This window comes from Centruroides sculpturatus, unplaced genomic scaffold (assembly GCF_000671375.1).
Source record: "Centruroides sculpturatus isolate CEXI.00-Female unplaced genomic scaffold, Cexi_2.0 scaffold1075, whole genome shotgun sequence".
Taxonomy (NCBI): Eukaryota; Metazoa; Arthropoda; class Arachnida; order Scorpiones; family Buthidae; genus Centruroides; species Centruroides sculpturatus.
The window spans coordinates 29,476-47,848 of NW_019385215.1; the positions used below are offsets into that span (position 1 = coordinate 29,476).

The 18,373-nt window shown below is 32.9% G+C and overlaps 1 protein-coding gene across 1 annotated transcript; it reads left to right on the forward strand.

Moving 5' to 3' along the window:
- Positions 1–6,953: 6,953 nt before the first annotated feature.
- LOC111636277 lies at positions 6,954–12,772 on the forward strand. Its single transcript, XM_023381483.1, has 10 exons — positions 6,954–6,999; positions 7,082–7,189; positions 7,699–7,980; positions 8,046–8,113; positions 8,304–8,423; positions 9,322–9,559; positions 9,628–9,834; positions 9,903–9,940; positions 10,527–10,842; positions 12,262–12,772. The coding sequence occupies exons 2-10, from the start codon at positions 7,090–7,092 to the stop codon at positions 12,534–12,536; spliced, it is 1,644 nt and encodes a 547-aa protein (XP_023237251.1). The 5' UTR covers positions 6,954–6,999; positions 7,082–7,089; the 3' UTR covers positions 12,537–12,772.
- The last annotated feature ends 5,601 nt before the right edge of the window (positions 12,773–18,373 follow it).

Sequence of the window (18,373 nt, forward strand, 5' to 3'; positions counted from 1 at the left end):
ATTTACAAGAAGCTGACATTGGCAAACAGTTGCAATTAGCGTAACGTTATTTGTTACTAATTTTATCAAAAACAATTAAAATTTATAAAAATTACGCCCTAGTAACCATGTTTGGTACCATTCCGTATAGCATAGCATTTACCATTAGTCATTTTTGTTTATAGATGCATTTTCTTTTCTTATTTCTTTCTTTCTAGGATATCATTTATCTGGAATTTATATTAAATTTTCTTTAAAAAAATAGGCTATTATAAACTAAAAAGTCTCCTGTCAAGCATGACTAAATACTTACTGGAGCTATCTTTTTAAAAAGTTTAAATTTAATTAAGTAAATTTAAAATTACGCCATTTGTCAAAATATTTAAAAATGCAACTTAATGAGGAAAATTTCCCCAAAGCATTCTCGGTCGTTTCGGAATGAATGGCTTCAAGAAAAAATTCTTAAAGGTGCTTACCTTTAAGATTTTTATCTTGAAGCCGTTCTTTCCGAAAGGACCGAGTATACTTTGTCCATTTTCCCATTTTAATACCAATAATAAATAAATTATAAAACTTATATAAATTGTACTTTGTTTAAAAACAAAACGAGTAGACAGCACAACAACTATTACCGTTTTGTGCACAAAACAAAGGATGAATTAATTTGTGTAACCAGCCCAAAATGTAGCCAAGTCAAATTTTTGTAGTCCAAAAAGTAGCCAGTGCGCCAAATGCTATTTTTAATGCCAAACATGAAAAATAAGTAGCTCAATTTGGCGCAAAGTAGCCAAATCTGGCAACGCTGCTTAAGCTTGTTTTCGTCGCGGAGCGTCACATCGGACGGCGGACGCGTACGAAGCGTGTTACGTGACATTTGTTATCCATGCTATTCGGTCACGTGACTACTCATCTCTGACGTGTTTCTGATAACTTATTATTTTTGCGAAGAATTCGCTGAACTTTAGAGACCACGTGATAGATCATAATATACTATAGATTTTTATTGTAATTATAGAAACGACTTATTATTATTATTATTGATTATATGAAGCAACAATGGAAAAACCGCTCGCGAACAGCACAATTGCCCGATATCGTTTGTATTAACAGTATCTTGTATTTATAGCCTATAGAGGGGGTGCAGTCACGTGATATAACGTTATCGCTCCGCCCACCAAAACAAACGTCTGCCATATTGGTTGCTTATTTGACGTTTGCTCGCTCGTTCGCTTATTATGTCAACGTGGAAGAAAGGCATCTTACATGGCTATGCAACCGATTTAAAAGATAATGATTTAATAGAATATAAAGAAAAAATTTCTTTTATTTGATGGGATGCATACAAAATGAAACCAACGGATTTTTCATCTAACGATTTAAGCATGTCGCCCACTATATAACATGGAGACATAGTAAATTATTTAGTTTTAACAACTAACGCTGTCACACTAAATCAGATGAAGGCATACAAATCACTCGATGCTCATAATTATTTGACAAGCGGATTTATTCATCGAGAAATTTTATTGAGATCCGTTCGTAATGATTTAATTTTGCTTGTAGGAAAAGTACTGTACGTAACTTCATTTCACACTTTCCATTTCTCATAACATAAACTGCGTTATGTAAAGACGAATTTAATTTTATATTTAGTCACATTTTAAGTTGATTAAATTGTACAGTAGAACCTCGAAAACTCGGCTCTCGATAATCCGGCACTCCGGATAACTCGGCCACACCCTGGCAGGGCAAAAAAATCCTTAGTTAATTAATTTTCATTATAGACAGCTTTATAAAAGTATAAAAGCTCTCATAAAGTATTTTTCTGAGGTCTGTCTTATCAGGTAAATTACTGTACACAGTGTATTCATTAATTTTCATTTTCATGTAGTAAAGGCTCTATGCCTTCATAAAGTACGTACTTTTCCTTTTTTTAAGGGTATTTGGGCAGTTTATTCTCTGTTGTATTCTCCAGCAAACAATACATACAAATACAGTACAGTATTTTCTGAGAAAACACTCGTACTTATTTTTTTTAACCCCATTCCCGATAACCCGGCATTTTCACAAACTCGGCCACCCTTCGGTCCACATTAGGCCGAGTTTTCGAGGTTCTACTGTATTTATAATTACCATCAAATTTTTTCTTTTGTCCCCATGGTTTTGTGTTGTGCGAGTCTAACAACCTATTATTAAGATTAAATTAATTAGCCTAATAAACCCTCCTATTTATTATTGCCATATTTATCAAATCAGGGACTGATTAGAGCAAAATAGACTAAACTTTTACAAAAAATAGCCTTTAATTAACCATAATAAAATTTTTAGTAGAATGCATTTCAAGCATCTCTGTATGGATGTATTAGGCTGATGTGGGTCTTTGTGCCTGAAATATGCTGATGAGAAGCTTGAAATGCATTCTACAAAAAATTTGATTATGGTTAATTAAAGGCTATTTTTTTGTAAAAGTTTAGTCTATTTTGCTCTAATCAGTCCCTGATTTGATAAATGTGGCTATAATAAATTGGAGTTTATTAGGCTAATTAGTTTAATCTTAATTTATGTTATGGGCTAGAAGTGTGATTTAATAACCTATCATTGTTTAAATATATTATTAGAAGTAAATAGCACAGTTTCTTACATTGCTTTTGTACACAGGTTAATTAATCACTCACAAAATCTATGGCAGCCAGCTTCAGTAGTGTGGGTTTTAGCTAAGAAAAATGAAGAGGTGATAACTGGGCATTGCAATTGCATGGCTGGACAATCTTCTTCCTGCTCTCATGTTGGTGTTATTCTTTTTGCCAATGCAGAAGGAATTAAAATAAAGATCTCCCAGACATGTACTGACCGATCAAATAATTGGATAGTGCCACATGTAAAAGACTGTGTTTACAAACCACTAAAAAAAATAAACTTTATGTCAGCTCCAACTGCAAGCAAACGGCAATGCCTTGAAGAAAAATATATACAAAAACCTTATTTGTCAAGTGATAAAACTTGGAATACTTGTGCAAACCAACCTAGTAAGAGAAAATTTGAACAGTTTTTGAAAAAATTTCTGTTTATCACTGGCATCATCACTTCAATTTTATCAGTGATGATGCCAGGTTACTCTAATTCTTTTACAAACTATGTCAATTCATCTTTCTATAAGAACCCACTTACAACTCTATTTGATGCCAAAAAAGCTGCTTTACCCTGGGATCAGCTGTTAAATCACTGCAGGACAGTATTTGAAACTTTTCATCTGACAGATGTAGAAATTGATTTTATTAAAAAAAACACACTAGCACAGAATAGAAGCAAGCTGTGGTCTTCTTTAGATCAGATTAGAATAACTGTTTCTTACGAAAAGTGTGTGTAGAGCAGATATAGAGACTCCAGCAGTTTCAACTGTATTTTACCAGAGTAATTGTAAAAAAATTTTCTTCCCAGCCAGCTTTACTCCCACAAAAAGATTCAGAAAATGTATAAATTTTATAGCATAAAATACTTTACTGTACAGCAAATTGAGTATTGAATAAATATTCATTCATAATTATATAAATAATAATAAAATATTCATTCAAATAAGTATTCATTTGACTGATATATCAAAACTTTATTTATTTATTTTACATATTATTGGAACTTCAGTTGACAAAAGATTTCCACCCCCGAATAACAAATTGTTTTATGACAAATTAAAATTATATTGATCAAATAAAAAACACTGTTTGATAAGTATATTAAAGCACAAAAAATTGTGACAATTTTTTCAATTGTTTGTTACAGAATCTTTAGTTCTAACTGTAAGCAGTTTAATTGGTAGTGTAATGAATCATAATAAATTAAAATTAAATTTGAAAAAATATGAGTTAGATGACAATATCGAGGTCGACATTCATTCATTCATTTTAATTTATTAGGTACAGTATTATGTACATTTCCTGGCCCCGCTGTAGAGCATTACCAGGAAAAATTTTACAATAAGTGAATATATAGTATACTTAAGATTGACAGAATATCATAAAATAATAATAAGATAAACTTAAAACTAAAATAACAAAGAAAGCAAACATTAAAACAAACAGTAAAGTTTACAAACATATAAATCACATCGAGGTCGACAACCAAACCAACAGCAACCAATATGGCGTTCGCTTCGTAAGTGGAGTAGTGTGACGTCATGTGCACTCCCTCTATTAACAGAAAATATGTACCTACGTTTATATATTTGAGAAGTCTCTTGTGACGAGCATACTTCAGAGAATTTCAATGTATAGAATGTAATCACCATACTCCTATGGGCTTTCAAGTCCTTCAAGGTCCTTTGTTGGAGCTTCAATGTGTTTCAATGCTTGGTTAACGCTTCAATGTGTTTAAAGTGTTTTGTAGTGCTTAAATGTGCATTCCTAATGCTTCAAAGTGCTTTTCATCAATAGTGTGTCACAATGTTTCAACCACACAGTGTTTTAAAAGTGTTTCAGCATGCTTATATGTGCTTCTGGTGCTCTTGTGATGAATGGTGCTAGTAGTGTTTTATGGTGCTACAAGTGCAACGTGCTTTATGTGTTTTGGTGCTTTAATGTGCAACGGGCTTAATGTTTTAATGTTTGATATGTTTTATAGTGCTTCTAGTTTTCTATGGTGTCTCTAGTGCTTTACGGTTCTTCAAAATGTGCTTTACAGTGCAATGTGATTAAGTGTGTTTAGTGCTTTGATTTGTTGTGTGGTGCTATAAGTATTTCATGGTGTTTCTAGTGTTTTATGTTGCTACATGTGCAATATGCTACAACGAGTACTACAACGTGTTATACGGTGCTCCAAAGTTCAATGTGTAACGTGTAAGTGTTTTGTGGTGCTTCAAAGTGCAACATGCAACGTGTAAAGTGCTCTTCAAAGCGCATTGTGATGTGGGCTTTATGTACCTACAAGCTCTAATTCATTTAATGTGCTCCAATGCAGTGAAATTCACCTACTCCAACTTCGCTGGACTTTCAATTTATATGTAGCTCAGCTATGTTTCCTTTGTGCTTAGATGATCTGCACAACAACAGCATAATCGACATACCTCAACCTTCGCTGGGCATTCGGCTTATTGATGGCTCAACCTTGTTTCTTTTCAATGAATATACACAACTATCTTCAAACTGTTTATAGACGTGTGTAGTAACTTTCAAACCACCAACTTTTATAAGGACTGTTCTGCACACTGATTTTACTTAGGTCCAAGTAATATTCACTGACACAAAGTTCTGCTTAGAACTAAAAACTTTAAAGTACACATCTGCAATGTACTCCAAGAGCTGCTTTGCACAGCTATGAACTACTAAGCATTCATTTTTATATATTTATTTATTTTCTTTTGTTTATCTGAACATTATAATTCGTTTTGATAATTTTATTTATCCTAATATACGTCATAAGCGTATTTAAAATATAACTTATTTACTCATATTGTTTATTACTATTTGTTATTATTGTATATGTATACAAATATTGGTAACTATATATATTTAAGAATATGTATAACTTCCTGGTAATGCTTTAGCGGGTCCGGGACAAGTACCAAGTACTTAAATAAAAATGAATAAAATGAATGAATGAATGAATATTTGAGAAGTTACTTATTCGTTAATAGAAAAACTAAACACAAAGGAATTGTCTAGAACAGCAGTTCTTAACCTTTTTATTGGTTAGCACCCCGTTGAATCTGAAAATAATTTTATTAAAACGAAGCTCTTGTTTTGAGAGACACGCGTAAGTCATCAGATGCATTTAAGCAATTTCTGGCTTTTGTTTTTATGTGCAAAAGTGCTGTATTCAAGGTATGCAAACACGTCTCAACTAGTTTCTGTACTGCACGTGACAATGTGACTACATTTACTGTATGTACCCACTGATGACAAGCGCTATGTGCTAAGAGACTGTAGAGTGTGTAGAAATTATGGTGCCGTGTTGCTGGTACCACAGTTTATAGAGAACACAGTCGCCTTGTTAGTATTTTTTTCTGTTTATTATAATTTTTTAAATTTCTTTTTCACCCCCAACCCCAGGTCAAGAATATCATCGTACAAAGATCATCCTTACTGTATGAATTCTCCAAAGAAATGAATGGTTCTGCCTGTTAACGGTTAGGGCGCTACGAACACTTCGAGTTGGCTATTGGGTGGAGGGGACCGATTAGTGTGTAAAAGTGACCGGTGACGTTTTTCCCCGGAAGGGACAAACCCGAGCTTGTTGGAAATTAAAAATAACTTTCACTTATGAAGGTTCATATGTAGTTTAATATTAATTAAGGCAAAACGTATTGAATCACATGGGTAACGTCTAGATGCAAGTACAAAAATAAAAAAGTCCCCGCATGGCACTCGCTTTTACACCTCTTCCCTTCAATATAAAATTTTCCAAACTACTTGGCAACAGATCTTTACATCACCAAAGTAGGCAAAGTTTATAACACTGCACAAGCAACACTTCCCATTATCAAATTTGGAATATGATGGCTCAAGTGAAACCTTAGGTAACGTTTACATTTAATCAGGTGGCAGTACATCTTGCATTTATACTTATTTTTAAAACACTCCTCTACCTCCAAAATAAAGCTTTTCACCTGTAATAATGTTTGGGATCATCCGTAAACTATGTAAAGTTATTTTTTACACTTTTTAACAGCCATCCTTCATCCATTACACTCCGTAAGCCATAGAACATTCTGTTATTTATTAGGTGTATAACGTCGAGTGCGTAAATAAAGCTCGCTATTCAACATTTTATTGTTACCCAAGGATTAAGCCACCAGCATAGTGACACTTTTTTAGATGTTTTGCCCATTCCCACGGATTGCAACCATATACATCTGCAATACTTTATACACTAAGCCGCTACTTAGTTATGATTTTATAACCATAAATCTGATCAAACTTTTCAAAATACGCCCATTTGATGTCACTCTCTCTATTAATTTTTTGGCCTTTTTTTCTTTTGTAGGTGATCAAGATAGTGATCAATTGTTTATCACTGAAGAAGAAGAAGGTAACCAATCAATTCATAAGTTTATTCATAGAAATTTTATGATTTTACGTGTTATTAATTACTACATATTATACTAATTTAGAAATTGAAATGGAAGAAGAGGAAACTATTTATGAGAGAGCACAGGATAATTCTCTTGAAACCAGGATGATAGATGTATTATTTCCAGTTCTTGAAGACCCAAATACAGGTAAATTATTTCAATATCAAGCATTCCCGAATTAAGGCAAGTAGACGCAGTTGTTACGTTTAAATTATTATTATCATTATATGGGGTGATGAACGAGAAAGTAGCCACAGTGTGTAGCTTAGCACAGTAATAAGCACAGAAGCTAACTGCTGTTATTAGAGACATATATATTGTAAATTATCACCTGTTTCATCTATACGCAGCTACGCGTGTCGAATCGTGTTTAGTTAGACCCTGCGTAACCTAGTGACCATCTATGGTGGCGATTGTATATGGATTTGTTTAAATATTTTGATTTTTGATTTGACAACCCACACGAATTTCCCAAATTTACGTGGAAAATTGAGTTAAGGGAAGTAATTCTGAAAATCTTTAAAATTCTTAGAATAATGAGAAAATCTTAACTTTGTAATGGGCATAAAAAATTCTTAATTAAAAGAAACAATGTATGGTGCATATACGAGATCATATCTGAATGGAAACGCTCTTTAATCTATTTAATATTTTAGAAAGAATGGATAAAGAAGAAGAAGAAGAAGAAAGAGAAATGAATGACCAGAACACCGAATTGGCAGCAAAACTTCACGTATCAATAGTCGGAAAATGTTATGTTTGTGAAGAAATAGGTGAAGTATACGGCAGCATATACTTATGTTACGAGTGCAACTCAAAAATGGAAGAACTGGTTGAAAAGGGGACAACTGTCTTCTGCCGTGTTGGATGTCCCAAAAATTGTTCTTCCTGTCTTCTTTCTATTGTTTTCCAATACTTGGACGTGAATAATATTTCTAGTAAGTGTTTTTATTACTTAGAGATTGTCTTATTTCTTTTTAAAATTTATTTATTTCACACCCAGCATATGAAAAAATCGATTACAATTCGGAATTAATGAAAGAGTATGTGGATGGAGGATCTAAAGACAAGGTAAGTCCTCTCTTAAATTAGTATCGATTTATAACAGTAGATTCATGAACAGTTCTCGTCACAAAATGGAATTTTAATTCAATATGATGGATTATTCAATTGGATATTCCATTCGATGTGTGGAATCCACAAGATACGCGATGATACATGGCAATATACAAGAAACTGAATATTTTTATATGAAAAACAGTCTTTGGAAGAAAAAGGTGCCGATGCTCACTTCGCCAAATACATGGATCGGTGTTGGGATCGATATGTTCAATGGATCTGGGAGCAGAAAGACATCTTTCAACTGAACGTCGACCAAGTGGTAAGTGACCTTCAGATTTAACATCTTTTTAAGACGTATTTAAGGTTATGTTAACATCTTCTTTGCCCATTAAATCTCTTGGGGTTCACTGTCTCAAGTATTTTATATGGACGGTCTGTTCTGCAAATGTCTTTATTATGAGTCTGAAAAAAGACTTAATTGTTAACAGAAGTGCAAAAAATAAAAAAAGTTTTTAAATGGAACTAAGTTTTCCTCAATATATAGACGTTTTTACTGACCATGCACTTAATTTATTTGCATTTCAACAATGCAAAGATTAGTGATTTATTTACATTTTTTCCAATTGTTAAACACAACAGCAGAATGTGAAGATGCAATTATTCTTCCATTGGTGACATAGTATGTTTAATTATAAATTGTTTTTGAGGTCGTCATTAAAAAAATTAGCATTCTTCCGGCACTTACGTATATTTGGGTGATTGAAACATCGTTTGTATTTACATACGCTGGGTGGTTAAATTGAAGTACAATTACACTAAGATGAAACGAAGGATGAAATTTCAGGATCTACTTTCTAGAAAGGATTAGGATCCATACCACTTAAGATACTAAGTGAGTATATTGATGAATGGTCATCTGGGATAATCAGAAGCGAAAGAAAGAAAGATTTCAAAGCCCTTCTGCTTATTACACTTACAAAACTTTCTACAACATAAAAGGATTTTAAAGTCCTGTTGAACTGTTGAAGAAGGATTATTAAAAGCAACACTTGGCTAGATCTCTGAAAAACGATAGACACTTTGTAGTTGGTGCTGTAAGTCAAAGTTTGATTTTAGCGAAAGACTTAATGGGCTCCCAGTTTGATGTAGTATTTCACAATTGTAATTTAGGCCGGAGATTCATTATGATTCTAATCGAAGATTTGTTTTCGTTTCAGATCGTTCTTTTAAAAGCAAATGGCAACAAAGGAAGGTACCTGACCGCAATAGCCGATCAGGTAGGCAAAGGGCCAGCCTTCAAAGTGGACGGGGGATACATCAATCCAAATGACATAAAATCCTACAAGCACAGATGCTTGCTCATTACTATCCTGAAAACAGCCACACAGATGTTCGATTTAAAATTTACATTTTACCATTTGTATCTCTTAAAGTTGGTTTGCCTCTTCAAGTTAGGTAAGTGCCCAGTCCTCATTATTCTCCCTTTGATCAAAATATATTCCAATCTTGTCTTTTATCTCTAGACGAGACAGCAAGCGGAGCCTGTATCGCTCATCCAGAAGCAACGATATTAGCTGAAGAATATTCGATCTTATTAAAGAAAATATGCAAAGTAGAAGAGCAAGTGGTAACAGTCGAAGAAGTTATGAGTTTGGTACAGTCTCTTGACAAGCAACTGACCATCAGAGATGAAAACAGTAAGACAGTGGAAAGACATATCGAGGCTTTATGTAAGTAGGATGACAATCGTTTTTTTTTTGTTTTTTTTTCGATTCTAATGAATTACTTTAATTTTTAGTGGAGGAAAATCGAGGAAAGATCAGTTTTCAACCTCCAGTAAGTAACTTTTTCGATTTGTATATTATTCTATTAGAAAATTGTACTTAAAGCAGTGGATTGAAGACTATGAAAAGGGGGGAACAAGCTATTAAAGAGGCATCGTACTGTACGTTATGCAGAGCTTCAAAGTCAGATCAACGCCCTCACAAGGTGGCACTTGTTTTACTCGAAAATAACGAATAGGTTTTGGTCAACTTATGAAGTTGCATGGGTTAATAGACAAATATTGTTAATTAGTTTCTTTTCGCGAATTTTCTGTTTTGGGATTAGGAAAAGGGAAATCGAAACGAAAATGGAGGCACGTGTCCCATTTTACGGGAGCCCCTCACTTCAACACATTTTTTATCTCCAGGGATTCAAATCCGAAACTAATTTTTCTGATGATTCTTCAAGAATTTCAAGATCATTCGTCATTCAGGTTTATCAAATATACACTTCGAATCGACTCAACTTACCAGTTGAGTTTATTGCGATATAACAGTTTAAACTATTCCGTAATCTCGGACTTTTCAAATTTAATGACTGTGTAATGAAGTCTTTGTTGTAAATGTTCACTAATTTAACACATGTTTTCTTATTTTAGCGCCCACTCGGAAACGAAGGTATTCCATATCGCTTCATAAATGAAGGCTTCGCTCAATGCCTGTTGAAAACAAGGAAGTACCTCTTGAATCACTTTACTGTGCATGATTCTCGAAGCTTGATTCAAGCCAATATAATCAAAGTGGTGCTGTTTATTCGCGCAATGCAAGATATTCCAGAATCGTCTCCCTACGATGACGAAATCGCCTCAGAATTAAAGAATATGATTCAAAATATAAAAGACACTGCCTATCGAATGGGATTACATGAGAAAAACCCAATAGTACCAACCCAACTGGTGTTGTTGATGGATCCAGGTGAGTAGAGAATTATTTTCGAGAAATTTCAAAGTTGTCTAAATTGAAATCTCTGTGTTTGATGTTACAAATAGCACAAATATATTTTGCTTTCTAACGGAATTTGTAAAAAAAATGGTGAAACGTATCACTCTTTTAGATGGACTTTTTGAAATCCTTAAATTCTGTTCATAAATAGAAAAGATTTCTTTGATGAGGTGGAAAGTTTATCCAATTGACATACACGTGCAATACATTGTATCAGTGTTAAATTAGTTCTTTACTCTTCTAATGGGTTCATAAACCATTTTTTATAGCTTTTAATCTCTCATAATTTAACAGTTTTATTTCCTAGTCAATTATGATTTCTCTCATAAGATTCTGTAAGCAATTTGCTTCAGCATTAACATATCCTGTTTATAATTATGTGTAAGCCTTAGTTATGCCCATTTGCATGCCATTAAACGTATTAAAAGAGTTGCTACACACTGGCATATTGGTTAGGAAGGGAATGAAAAGGTGAAGAGATAACACGCGAATCCTTCGTTTTCTTTTATTCAGGTTTGTATTTGTTGTGTCTGTAGACCATATTTAGAACATGGATTCCGTTGTTAATTTTCCCAAAGGATGTCCTAAAAGTCATGGGTTGCAGAAATAAACAGAAAACAAAAAAACTGGAGTTTGTCATGCAACTTAGCTGATACTAGGTCTACTAAAACAAAAATACATTGAAGGCTTATGTAACTAGTACTGAATCTCTTTCCTACTTCGGAACTTTAGCCAAAAATTGCAAATGCACTAATTTTCAGGGTCTTCAACAATAAAAATTACATTTTCTTAAAATATTACAGAAACTTTAATGTTTATTATTTTTTTGTACAGGAAACATGCTTACTTCCTAATGTATTTTTAAGACAATTTGTTTTATTAATTAGAAATAATTAAATTAGAAATAATTAAATTAGAAATAATTAAATAATCAACGAACAGACAGAAAATAAGGTTGTAGGAACTAATTTTTTAAAATAGATCTCCAGCGAATTCTTGGAATTCCACAAAGATGACTCTTGCACAAATAATTTAAAACAGAATGGCGTTTGAGCTAGGGTTGTGGAAATTATTCTTCTTCTGATATCTTTGCAATGTTAATTTTGTTTCACTCTCGTAGTTCACAACTTGGCAACTCCATTGTGTTTAAATATATTGACTACTGTTCTAACATCACTAAAGTACACAGAAATCATTTTGTCAGTTAGAATGGGTCGAGAAATGGCCATCCCTTCTACATGTATAGAAGGAATGGTCGAAAACTAGAGTTGTTACATACACTAAAGGAATAAGACTAGAATTACAGGAAATCCTATTATTTTAATATAGAAGTAAATAAAGATGTTTATAATTTTTTGAGAAATTGACAATAACGTACTGATAATGTTTCAGGATCAGGAGTCAAGATGCGTGATTGTTCGCAAATGTATTTGAGTAAAGTGTTCCTGTATAAATTGTCTAAAGTGACCAAGATAAGCGTAGCTACTTTCGAATGCCTTATGCCGTCGTTCAATTTGCGGGGCTATCTACTAAGCGATAGACTATGCTCACAATTTGTTATTTACGCTTCATTCATACAGAAGATCCTTCAGGCCGAAGCATACGTCACCCAAATCGGGTCTAAATATTTATTTGATCGTCAACTTCTGACCTCCGACTGGCACTGATTCTTTTTAATAATGGGACTCGATGGAAGATACAATGGTCGTGTATTGTTAGTCATTCTGTGGTCCTCAAAAACGAAAACTTAATCACGATTTAACTTGGATTTGTGAAAGGAAGACTTAAGTAATGCCTATTGTGTCGAGAACAGAGAAACTTCGACATGTGATAAATTTACTTTTTCCTTAAACCGAATTTCCTTGTAATGATGTAACTTATACTGTTAATTGTTATTTATTAAGTTCAGTCAATTAAGCAAATCTCAGTGTAGTCTCTTGTTTTTGTAATCTAATGAAATAAAATTTTGATTTATTGGTTATAAAATTTAATGATTTACTTTTTCTTAAAAATAGAAATTCCGGTTACAAACATAAAAAAAAAACAGTATTTTGTCAAGATTGAATGAGATTTGAGCTATTTATTGCTTTTATTAAAATAAGTCGAATATTTTTCAACCTGTTTAATTTAATCAATATAATCAAATTCATCCCGAGATGCTAGATATATTTTTTTCCACTCCACGTTCTCCTCACTTCGTTTCTCATCTCCCCAAGATTTCAATTTTTTCAGCACACATTCCAAAGAGCAGATCTTTTTAAAATTGACACCCGGCGTACAAAATTGCTTGAGGAAGTAGTAACAACCTAATAACAGCGTAAACAGAGAGAACGAACTTGTAACGTGACAGATAAGCATCCACAATGACGGTTTTTTCATTAGTTTTACCCACGAAACTAACGGTGGTTTTGTTAATAATGCCTTGTTTATCTAACAAATTCTTTTTTTCGTTCCTGTTGACACATGCCCAATACAAAGTTAAGATTTTCAATAGTCTACTTGCCATAATTCAGGAATGTTCAATATTATAATGATTTACCTTTGTTCGGGTCTTCAAAAAGAGGAAATGATCCTTTTATTATCCTAGTTTCAACTGGAGTATCCTGTGCAGTGGCCTGCATCCTCTCTACTCCCTCAGAAATTTCTTGCTCTTCCCATTTTAATATCTAAATTAGTTTAGTATGTTGTAACTAACTACACGTAAAAGTATAAGAGTTCTACGAATAAACTTACCAATTGTTTGGTTACCTTCTCCTTGAGCAGATGATGATTGATCACCATCTACAGGAAAATAAACATCAAACTGAAATGTAAATACAGTATATACAAAATAATTTTCTATAATATCTTTGATAGGATTTATTAACAATTGACTTCACACAACAATTATTGTGTTTTAATTACTTGTAAAAATGTAATTGCAACAGCACATAGCCTTATGAGGTCCCTCTGAAATGAAGTGTGGCGTGAATGTTTCACATCTCTTCCAGAAGCCATCAAAGTTACACAGTAATGATTGAAAATACATGTTTACAAATTTTACAACCCTTATTTTATCCGGGGAGAGAGAACATCAAGCATCAGATTTGATTTGTTACTTCATTATGAGAAGCATCACTCAGAAAATTTGTAATTTACAAATCTTTAAATTTACAACAAATTTCTGAAATTTATTTAAACTATATTACCTTAATTATAGTTTAAATAAATGTAAAGAGGTCCATAAATTGCATAATATGTATACGGTGGATAGGTATGCAGGTAATCAGATGCATGGAAATGGGTGGGAAATTTAAAAAAGCGTCACGTAATTTTAGAATATCAATCCTTCCATAACAATGATTCATTTTTGTTACTGAAATGTTGCATAGCGTTGCTCATTTACGCCACTGCCTTGTACTATACGTTATACATTTAATAAATAATGAAACGTTCGACACCCCGTTCTATCGCGTAATTTTTAGCATGGGTACGTGCGACGGCGTTACGGCGCGTAAAAGATGATGGATGGCTGTTAAAAAGTATAAAAATAGTGTTATAATTTATGGATGATCCCAAACATTATTACAGGCAATACGCTTTATTTTGGAGATAGAGGAGAGTCTAAAAAAAGCTATAAATGCAATGTCGAAGTGAAGGACATAACGAGTGTTACGTGATGAAACGTAAACGTTACGTAAGGTTTCATTTAATACCTCATTTGACTAATTTGATAATGGGAAATGTGTTAGCTAATGAAAGGAAGAGGTGTGCCATGCGGGGACCCTTTCCTTTTTTTACTTGTATCTAGACATTATCAATCGACGTCATCTTTATACATGTAATTCAATACGTTTTGCCTGAATATTAAACTATTTATGAACCTTCATAAAAAAAAAAAACATTTTTAATTTCAAAAACATAGGGTTAGTCTTTTCCGGGAAGAAACGTCACCCGTTTCTTCTAGTCACTAATCAGTCCTCTCTACAGATTATGTATACAATAGAAAACTCCTCAAGTGTTCTTAGCTAATAGGCAGAATCATTCATTTCTTTGGAGAGTTCATACGATAATATTCTAGACTAATCCTTTGTGTTTAGTTTTACGACTAACAAATAAATAACTTCTCAAATATATGAAGGGAGGTACCTATTTTGTGTTAATAGGCTACAAGTAGAAGTTAGTCAATATCAATGATATTAACACTATCTTTTATAATTCACGTGGTCATCGTCTAACACGTGTCCACTAGTGGAATTCACCATCTTAATTTTAAAAATACCCTTTTTACATTTATAAAAACTTATTATTCATAATTAAAACATATTTAAGACTTCAATATTTGGTTAAATTATATACAGTAGACCCCTATAAAACGGGTTTATATAATACAAATTCGTAAATAAAGGCGAAAAAATTGCGATCGTATTCGTATAATCACGCTAAAAGAGACTCGTATAATACGGTAAAACGTCATCGCCGACTCGTGTCGCGATAGGATTGGTCGAATCTAGACCAATAGCAAATATTGCACAAACTGTTAGGTTTAAACGAGCAGCGGACCTACTAAAAACCATTTCAACAGAAATAATAATTATATTTATATTAATGTCGTCTCCAAAGTTTAGCAAATTTTTCGCAGAAAAATAACTTATCAGGAAACACGAGCCCACTGTAGTATGCGCTGTTCCGTGACGAAAACAAGCTTAATTAAGCAATGTTGTCGTCGAACGCAAATGCACACTCGGTAAGTAATCCTACAATATTTTGTTTATAGCATAGTTTATATGAATTATTCCCAACATCTTTTGGAAATGTTGAGTCAAATTAGTCTAGAATCGATTAATTTTATGGAAGAAAACATTTCAAACAGCTCTAGTCCCTAAACTGCACACGTGCCGGGCTGTAATTGACTCATGTACTTAACTGACTGGTAAAACACCGAATTCATATAAAACGGAACGTATCTGCCGTGTTATAGAGGAGTCTACTGTATAACATAATTACAATTGACATTTTGAATTATTAAAGAAAACTTTATAAATTATTCACACATTTAATGACAATAAAATCTGTTTCGAAGTAAAATGTATAATTTTACAACCATTTTGCCCATATTTTACAACATAACTCCTTATTTAAGTGTACAACACAAACTTTCCAAAAGTTTATCAAACGTAACGTAACTGGAACTTCAACACGTAAAATGCCAGTCGTGCTTGTTCTACTCACTTCCTAATTAGTTTTACGGCCCCATTCTTTTCCTTAATTTAAAAAAAATAATAATTTACTTTCAAAACTTACTTTCTGAATCACTATTGTCTTGCGGCAGTTCACGTTTTTTCTCCATTTTCTTCGTACAAAACAGATTCAAAGTGACTCCTACGAACAGTGGGATATACGCTACGTAATTCAAAGTGAACCGTCGCACCATCTACCGACGTCACTTGGAAAGATTTTTGTCATTAAATTTTCCAAATTACTTGCGTGTTACCTGTAAAGTAAATAAAATAAAAATTACATATAAACCTTTAATAACAATTTTACACGTGCACAATTTTATTTATACCAAGTCATCTGTCGATAAACATCGGAAAGGTAATATTTTACACAGTCAGTAAATATATTTGCTTTTTTGTATTGTATCGCTGTTTTATTTTTATTATTTATTTTGTTGAAAGTGTCATGTCAGGCTAAATTCGAGGCATAGATACCCAAACAAGTGTTACAATAAGCTTGTGTGTTATTAGTATTGTAAAAAATAGGCGATGGGTTTCTTCGAATGACCTTTTTAAACCATAAAATAAAGAAAAGATGGCAAAAACGTCACAAAAAGAATGCNTGTCATGTCAGGCTAAATTCGAGGCATAGATACCCAAACAAGTGTTACAATAAGCTTGTGTGTTATTAGTATTGTAAAAAATAGGCGATGGGTTTCTTCGAATGACCTTTTTAAACCATAAAATAAAGAAAAGATGGCAAAAACGTCACAAAAAGAATGCAGTTATGCAAGTGTTTTCTACGTGTCTATAACCTATTTGGGACGACATTCCCTCAGAAAGTCCCCCTAGTGTTTGTTTGTTCAGACAAGGTTATATCGCTCTGTCGGTACGTGCCTCGTACTGTGCAACTACGGTATTAATTGGCATATGACCCTTTTGTAGAATTGCCTTAATGCCTTGTCCTTCGGGTAAATTCTTTTAAACTGGCAGATAAAATTTAGTGATGTATAAATTATTTAATCATGAAGAAATAATGAAAAATTGTTTCTTTGGTTCCAGACTGATCTGTATAAAAAATAAAACAGTTGTATTATTAGTAATAGTAGAAAATATTTTATTATAATCGAGAAAAATGAATTTCATAATCACTACTGTATAAAATTCGTTTAAAGTAATCAAACTTCGGATAATATTATGAGCTGTGATAATTAGACACTTGGGGACAAATAACAAAAATTATTAGAAAATTCGTACTACAGTAATATCTCGGCTTACGCTACCCCGACTTACGCGATTTTCAAATCTCGTCGATTCGTCATTTGTTTGAGCGCCACGCAACGTTTGATTACTCATTCCCCCATTCTATTGTTCGGCTTGCATGTTCGACAATGTCTCGCGGAATCGACACATAGCTACAATTTATTTTGTGTTATTTATTTCTGTTTGTCATTTATATCTACGGAGACTTGAGAGACTTTATGTGGTGATTTCTTGTAACCGTAACCGAATCAAACGACGAGATAAGATTAACCAGAACATTTATTAGCTTACATACATCCGACTTGGATTTTACACAAATTCAGAAATTATACCCCAACTTACGCGAATTCGACTTACGCGGTTATCACTCGGTTTCACCTATCGCGTAAGTTCGGGGTATTACTGTACTGTAAATGGATCTTTTCCATGCTGTAAGTACAGGACAAGAATTATTTCAATGTAATGAACAGTGTACACGAACTGTAGACTTTTTCCTGAAGAATACAGTCAAGGATAAACATTCCTGTTGCAATCTCTGTAGTTAAATTTTATGATGTGCCGAGTTAAAAACAGATGTTTATAAATATAGCAATTTTGTGCGAACTGTACAGCTTGTGATAAGTATAAAGTGTACACATTCAAACTGTAACTGTTTGTAATGTATTGCATTTTTTATCCTGTAATGTTATCAATCGAATATTAGCATAGAACGTTCCAAGTCTTAAAGGAATCGTAATACGCATATTTTTTTATAAGTCATTTTATATTTAGAGAAAAAGTATTAAGAGTTTATTTTAGATGAAATTTTTAAACAATTATTTAATTCCACTTTTGTAACAAAAATCAATGATTTTAAAAATTATTAATCAGAAAATTATTTTTTTTAGTTGTAATCTGCACCAACAATGCCACCAACTGAAATACAGAATAACAAATTTACCAGTTAATAGATGACTATCACCGGTAAAGTACAGTAGACCGACCCCCTATAAATCGGTAGATACGTTCCGTGTTTTATGGAATTGATGTTGTACAAGTCCTTA